Source organism: Magnolia sinica, chromosome 13 (genome assembly GCF_029962835.1).
Source record: "Magnolia sinica isolate HGM2019 chromosome 13, MsV1, whole genome shotgun sequence".
Lineage (NCBI taxonomy): Eukaryota > Viridiplantae > Streptophyta > Magnoliopsida > Magnoliales > Magnoliaceae > Magnolia > Magnolia sinica.
In genome coordinates, this window is record NC_080585.1 from 7,483,525 (window position 1) to 7,491,550 (window position 8,026).

Here is an 8,026-nt window from a genome sequence, read left to right on the forward strand (position 1 = left end):
TCTATGACCATTTTCTCAGAGCACGTACCTAGCTTAACGATGATAGTCAATACATTTTTTTGTCTCATTCTCCGCGTAGAAGGAACCGTGTTATATTATCACTGAAGAACCAAGTTCCTCCACATCTCCTATCATCTTATTAGGTCGAGTTGGCTTGGCCTTAAAGCTCGATGGGAGTGTGAGCACTATGCTGCAGTCCATGATTGGTGGTAGTAATCCAAACACTATTTCAGAATTTATACATTGCCCCACTAGGCATTTCCAAACTATGTTGCTCTTCAACACTCTTGTTAATGGGTACAATACTTTCGCAATTCATCATCGGAGCCACCCATATCTCTTTAGGGTCAGGTGGGGCTTCTTCCAACAATTTTGTTGTAGTAAGAAGCTCTTCAATCAACAGGTCGTCGCCTGAAAAATATTCATCGATAAGATACTTCGTCAAACCTTTGAAGTTTTTAGTATCTTTCATGTCTTTCATGTTAATCAGCTGGCTTTCTACAACTAGATTATCCGAGACAATTTTTACAACCAAATCAATCATATTCACATCCAACTACTCATCCTCTGATTGTGGAATCCTTAACGTATGGAATGGTCGCATGGCCACTAGATGAGGATCATTTTTCACATAGGCCAACTCTCTTCACTTAGCAACATGTCGTCTTTGCCAATAGAGTGTGAGTCATCCCTTCAAGTACAACTAGAAATTTGGTGTAACCCTCCTCCAAGCCTCGTCTTGAGTTGGGCGATGTTTGATCATTCTACATCACTGGCTGAGATTGGTCAATATGAGGTTGGTACGTTCTTTGTTGCCGATAGGAGCCCGCTTGCTCCTAACTGATGAGTTCTATGCATTGCTCTTTCTTGAAGAAGAGCTTCATATAGGGATACTTTTCCTATTAAATCATATAAATTTGCAAACTCCGTTTCGATAAACTTTTACGGATTTATATTCCAAACCATCTTGGGTGAGTTATATGAACTTGACCTCAGTTGTGACTACTTTGCATTGACTTTTCACTCACTTGAACTGAAAAATATAGTTTTTGATTGATTCACCAAGTAATTTCTAGAAACGTGTAAGGTCGGCCATAAAAATCTCATTGTCCTTGGTGTGAAATTTCTCCCCATCTCTTGTTAGGTTTGGATGGAGTTGGACAACAAATTAAAATGCCAAGTAAAGGCCATTACTGTTAAGGAATGACCAAATAGTTATAACTTATGATAATTATTGTTAGCCAATTCACCACATTACATAGTAAACCGGCCCATGTGATTTATGATCGATTGATATCAATGTCACCAATGAAGAGATAAAAGTCTGGTTGATAATTCGTATGCAAACAATGGATATTACCTATTGATCCATTCAGGATAAGGTTTGTGATATACAGAGGTAGTAGTATGGCCGAGAACTTGGCTTGACACTTCTTCGACCAATTGCATAACCTAATTACAATCCAGATGTTCAGGTTCAGTTATTAGTGGTGGATCTGGATTAACCAGATAGTCCCTTATTGTTGTAAGGCAAATTTCGAGGGAAATGGTGCCCCCTCAGGCACCCCTTGATTTCTAACTTCATGGATGAAGTTTCTGGCCTCCTACTCTGGTTTCCTGAATTTAACAGGCATAGGCACATTCCACATACCCTGTGTTGAAATAGAATGCATATTCCGTCGTGGGGGAGGTATTGGTGGTACTAGCTCCAAGTTTCCCACAGAACTGACCTCAACATTTTGTTAAGGTGCATTAAGCGTCCTTTCGGGAAGGATAGCCACCATTCGATTCAAGTTCTATATTTGTATCTACCTGAATTCGAGATTACACAGCCTAAGCTCACGCTTGCTCTATTTGAGCCCTCTCTTGCTTCGCAATATATTGGGTTCCCATCGGCATATCACGCAACCCAACTGATATTGTCTCAAGATAGTCACTCCGAGATGAAGATGCTATATCCTAACTTGGAGGATCAAGGAGTGGGTTTAATGGTGAATCCAGGAGTTCAGGTTTTGGCTAACCTGCATCTCTCCGGGATGGGGTATTGCAGAAGGTGTTGGAGGCTTATTAGCCCCTGAAGAGTTTTGGGTAACCATTCTACTCATATTTCTGCAATTTAATTAGGTTACACCGGTATGTTTACCAAATCAAGAGTCCCATTGGGCGTGCAAAAATTTGTTACCTCTAGGTTTCAACATCGGTCGTGTGTGACATGTGTGGGTGTGCTAAAACTGATTGTGTGACTCAATTTAGATCCGAACAACTTTGATTCCAAGCACCATGATAGGCAAATACATCGGACTAAACTGTATATGACCGAGACATGAGAAGACCGGTCACCTAATCGGCCACTCGTAAGATGTTGTTTAAGATAATCAGAGAATTATCAAAGTATAGGGTTCATCATCCGAAAATGGGTTGCACCTTACCTTTTGTACGAAAGGACTTTCATATAAAAAAAGGAAACATTTATAGTCAATCCTAGGAGTAACTGCATAGCACATTTCTAAAAGGACTACTTGTATTATGTTAGAGATTGTTCAGCATATGAGTGTAGACTTGAATTTTCACTAGTAGATTACTACTACTCTTAACATTGGATTAAGCAACTAGTTAAGTTATTGAATATAAAAAATAAATTATATTAAGAAACATAAACGATAAGTAGTAGGTTTGATTTATTTAATTGGATTGGTATGAAAGGACTAACTTAGTTAAACCCCTTAGTTGTCCATCCTTCTTTGACATATGTCCTACTAATCATTGCTCACTCGACCGCGTTTGGTCTTTGACTGCTAGGCTACATTTTGTCTTCGAATGACAACTATTATCCAACCAACTATTTGCCCAACACCTGCCGTATTTATCTTTTATGATACTCTAGTTTAAAGACGCGTGTCCTTTCTTACTCAATATTTTCAGTAATGGTAAGAAATAAGGTACACCAAACACAAATATCCGTTGATACAAAACTTCACTGGGCCACGAAAGTTTCAGCGGTGGGCATCCCATTCATGTTGTTTCTTCTAGGGTGACCCAAGTTTTGGATCTACCTAATGTGAATCCCGTCAGCGAGCCATCGACGACAATGGACAGATTGGATTGCAAGCATCACGTCTACCCCCGGAGGGGAGCAGATTGCATGTGTCCCCTCTGCCCGGGGTGTGGGACCACAGAGATATCCGTGACAAATCCACTCCGTCTATCTGTTTTTAAAGACCACGATACGTTGAAATTCTAAAAATCAGGCATATCCAGGCCACCACAAACGAAAAAGCGGGAATGGATACGTCCATCGTTGAAGCCTTCCAGGAGCTGGCCATGATGTTTATATGCTAAACAAACCGTTCATATGGTTATTACCACTCAGATAAACTGCAGGGACAAATATCATCTTGATATAAAACTTCTGTCACCCACAGGCGTTCAAACCCCACTGTTTCGTGTGATAAAAGGCCCACATGAGTTTTGGATATGCAGCAACGGGGACAGGTGTATCCCTGTGCCCAGGGGAACACGCAATCCGCTCTCCCCACGGAGCTTGCTGTAACAGATGACGCAGGAAATCCGCCTCCAGTATTAAACCTTGCATTATTTCTCATCCGAGCAGAATACTCGCTGAATCTCAGTCTATGCATTCCCTGGACCAAAATCACGACGGTCGACTCATCAATCGTACTGTACGTATATGAGAGAAATGGACGGTTAAGATACGAGATGAGCAATCATCAATAGACCCACCGCCACCATCAGCCGTACAATAGGTCACTGGTTCTGTCGTCCAGACCCTAAATTAGATTCCACCAAGTATGTCAAGGGTCCAAAAGTCTCCTCAATGGGACAATCCTAACCCTTCAGATTGAATGGCAAAACAGCCAAATCGTGCCCAATTATGGAAAACTTCTGGGACATGGTCCAACACCTGCGGCTTCAACTGGTCAATGATCCAATGCTCTGGGACAGTAGGCAGTCAAACAGCCGAGCGTACGGATTCTCACGTGCATTCGACTTACACGTGGAAAGGAGTGTTATGTGTGTGTGATCATACTGGCCCTTGTATACAGGCATCTACGAAGGTGGAATCACTAGATCGCGCCTCCTTTCCACGTGTGATGCGAGTGCATCAGCATTCCTCACAAGGGAAGCGGATTGCGTTCTGCTCCTGCCTGGACCGATTTCGGTCCACGGGGTCTGTAGGGCCCATCCTGATGTAAGGATTTTATCCACGCCGTTCATCTATTTTTCTAAATGATTTTAGGGAATGGGCCCAAAATTGAGGTAGATCCAAGGCTCAAGAGGACCACACCACAGGAAGCAGCTTCGATAGCGGCACATACTGTCGAAACCTTCCTAGATCCCACGACCGTGATGTTTATTTGCCATCTAATCAAGGACGTCCGTCGGGCAGGGTTCTGTGGGGCCCACCATGATGTAAGTTTTTATCCACGCCATTCAAAGATTTTCTCATGTCATTTTAAGATACGAACCAAAAAATGAAGTAGGTACAAGGCTTAAGTGGACCACGAAGAGGGGATTGAACGTCCACCATTAAAAACTTCTTGGGAGCCGGAGAAGTATCAATCAAGCTGATATTTGTGTTTTCACTTCATCCAACTCTACGTGACCTTATGAATAGGTTCGATGGTAAAAAAACATCACTTTAGCCCTTAGAAAGGTTTCAACGGTGGGTGTCATTATCAGTGCAGCTTCCTTTGGTGTGGTCCACTGGATCCGTGAACCTGCCTCATTTTTTAGCATCATACCTTAGAATGATTGAGAAAGCGGTGAATGGAGTGGATAAAACACTCCTATCACGGGGGTAGGACGCAACAAATCAAGGGGGTGTCGACGGGCCGGGCCAGGGTTGGTCTCGGCACAGATTTTGAATTGTTTCGGGCCGTCGGGCGGGCCCATTCAAAATTCTGGATGCAATGAAAACAAATGTCAGCTTGATCCAAAACTGGTGGGCCCCAAGAAGTTTTTAACAGTAGGCATTCAATCGCCGCTGTGTGGTCCACTTGAGCCATGGATCTGCCTCATTTTTTGACTGAAATCCTAAAATGATCTCAAAAAATGGATAAACAGCGTGGATAAAACCATACATCAGGTTGCGCCCTACAGAGCCTCTGCCTGGACCGATTTCGTCCAGGCGGTGGCAGGACGCAATCCGCTTCTCCTCACCACACACAGCATATCATATAGTTTCCCATCTCATCATCATAAGTTTCAGATGCAGCAGCCGGACGGATATAATGTCGGGATTAGTGGGGCCCAAAATCCGGTGATCCAATAAAACCGCGCCCCCAGCAATGGAGATGTGCCCTTGATATCTCTGCAGAGATATCCTAACCATCCAGTGACAAAACCCTTTGATATGTAGAAAATAAGGGATAAGAAAGTCTAGTGGCATGATCCATCTATGGGACTGGATCACCGAACAACGGGCCGTGCTTGTACTGACTGGATGCGTACATCAGAACACCATTAAAACTCTTTTTTGAGGATGGATTCCCTAAACCAGCAATAAAAAGAGACAAGAAACGGAAGAAAGCATATTTAGGAGAAGGAGAGAAACAAACACCATCCCGTTTACAAAAACCGAATGGAATGAGAGAGCCCTTGGCCTCTCTCTCTCTCTCTCTCTCTCTCTCTCTCTCTCTCTAAGCTAATCCGAATCGCTTTCCATACTCCCCATTGCCTTCAAACCTCTCGGTCTCTGCATCCAAATATATTTAAAAATAAAAGAAAAAAGAAAAAAGAAAAAAAAAAAACCACAAAATCAGTAAAAACCCTAGGAAAAAAAAAAACTCAATAAATTCAAAAATAAATAAATCAAATACCTTCTTAGAACTTTTCTTTTCCCTAACTTCATATCTCTCTTGACAAAGATCAGATAACCATGCACCAGGACTCACCAACTGCATCCAAATTAAAAAATATATATAAAAAATAAAATAAATGAAACCCATTTCAATAAACTAGGAAAAAATAGGAATCCCCAAAAAAAAATCTGAAAAAAAATGCCTTTCTCCCTTCTCTCTTTTGGGTGTTCTGGGATATACACCAGACTTACGTGTATGTATCTTTGGATTAGTTTAGCCCTCTTCTTAGGCCTCTGAGGCAGCTTACACCCTTTCATGGCCATGAAATCCTCCTCTTTCTCTTTGCTTGACAGAGAAACGAAGAACTTGGGCCAAATAAACCCCTTCTCATCAAATCCATCCGTTGAAATCTTCCCCCCACCATCGTCGAATGCCGACGCTCTCGTCGTGTAGTACCGGTCCTCTTTCTCGGGAGAGGATGACTGTGATTTCCTGTTCTCAGTCACACTCGATCGGATCGTCGCGGAATCGGCGTTCCTGAGAGAAATAGAAGAAAACCCAAAACTGAGAACCGAAATAAAAATCTGATTTTTTTTTTCCGCTAATGTTCTTTTTCTTGTTGAAATTCCTTCATGGTTTCCATGTTTTTACCTGTTGAAGCGATTGGGGTAATGAGAAGGGGATGCTTTTTCAGATCTCACGATGCGGAAATCGACCCGGGAGGTGGTTTTCTTCCTAATCGAACCGTTGGATTTCTCTAAAATGACGTCATCCTTCACCTTAACGCATCGTAGCCTCCTTCTATTCCCCCATTGCAAGAGAAAATCCGCTTCCGGAACTGTTCTCTCTCTTGGATTCTTTTCTTCCTTCTCCATCTCTGCCGAAAAGAAAGAACGATCAAACACCCATCATCTCCAATGACCCAACAAAACCTCAAAAATAAAATAAAAATCAAACCATCTGCCAAAAGAAATCGTGAAAATATATACGCGTTTTACAGAAAAATCCCAAAAATAAAAGCAACCCAAATCATTTTCCCTACAACTGAACGGTTTACGAAAAAAAAATAAAATCTGAAGAGAAAGACCAAAGAATCAGTATAAAGAAATAAAAAAAAAACTACAAATATCAAGAGAAGCACCAAAGAATCAGTATAAAGAAAGCAAGAAATGAAATATCGAAGAGGAAAACTTACAAGGAATACTGCATTGAAGAGCAGTGAAACGTCGAAAGATGCAACCTTTCTCAGAAAAATGAGAAGATCTCCGAAAAACAAAGAAACCCAAATCGAGTTTCTTGATTTCTTGCTCTTTTTATTAAAAACCCTCCGATAAATCTCTCTCTCTCTCTCTCTCTCTCTCTCCCCCTTTTCTTTCAAACTTCGTCGTTTCTTCTCTCTTTTTCCTGTGTTTGGTTTTCTTTCTCCTTTTCATGCACCCACTCTCTCCTCATTTATCACTTGGTAATAAGGCGAAAGATCTCAACTGTTGGATTTCTTACGGACGGTCAGATTCGCCTCCCTCCAACAGACCTCGTTGCTTGAACAGCGGAAAGGCTAAGAGACTGGAAATTTTAGTTGATACTCTAGCGGACTATGAGTATTCATAAACACTCCATACAAATTGTTCATGTGACACTCACCCAATTCATGACTGACCGTCCAAACAGCTTGAAATATTGTTGAAATATTATAAAATAAAAATACGATAAAATAAATAACTATAATATCCGATCAATAGTCATTTATTTTCTGAAATATCACCATCAACTGCTTTTCGTTTTTTATCATTCTGTTGATGTCCAACAATCTGATACGAATTAAATTCTCCCGATGTTATTTTTTCTTTAATGGCCCATATAAAAGTGGGGCCCGTAATTTGGACGGTTCATTTTATTTAATTACAATTGCAGTGTAATGTTTCTGACTGCGTCCCTATGAAACATCAGAGTCTGAAGAGGGATCGAAGTTTTCCCTCGGGCTTAGGTTACGACGCGTATAGCCTGCGATCCCCACCTTGGGAAGTTCATGTGGGCGGAAGCTAGGTGGGGTCCACTGTGATCTTTGTGAGAAATCCATCCCGTCCATCCCTTTTGTCAGATCATGTTAACACAAGGGCTAAGAAATAAGGTGGGTCTAAAACTCAAGAGGGCCACACAACAGGAAAAAGTAGTGAGGAAAATGCCTACCGTTTAATATTTCATCA

General features: G+C 41.5%; 1 protein-coding gene across 1 annotated transcript; it reads right to left on the minus strand.

The window, feature by feature from the left end:
• Positions 1 to 5,484: 5,484 nt before the first annotated feature.
• LOC131222629 (uncharacterized) lies at positions 5,485 to 7,241 on the minus strand. The gene is made up of 5 exons (XM_058217774.1): positions 7,018 to 7,241; positions 6,474 to 6,699; positions 6,074 to 6,359; positions 5,841 to 5,918; positions 5,485 to 5,716 (listed from the first exon to the last, which is right to left on the minus strand). The coding sequence occupies exons 2-5, from the start codon at positions 6,695 to 6,697 to the stop codon at positions 5,666 to 5,668; spliced, it is 639 nt and encodes a 212-aa protein (XP_058073757.1). The 5' UTR covers positions 6,698 to 6,699; positions 7,018 to 7,241; the 3' UTR covers positions 5,485 to 5,665.
• Between the last annotated feature and the right edge of the window lie 785 nt (positions 7,242 to 8,026).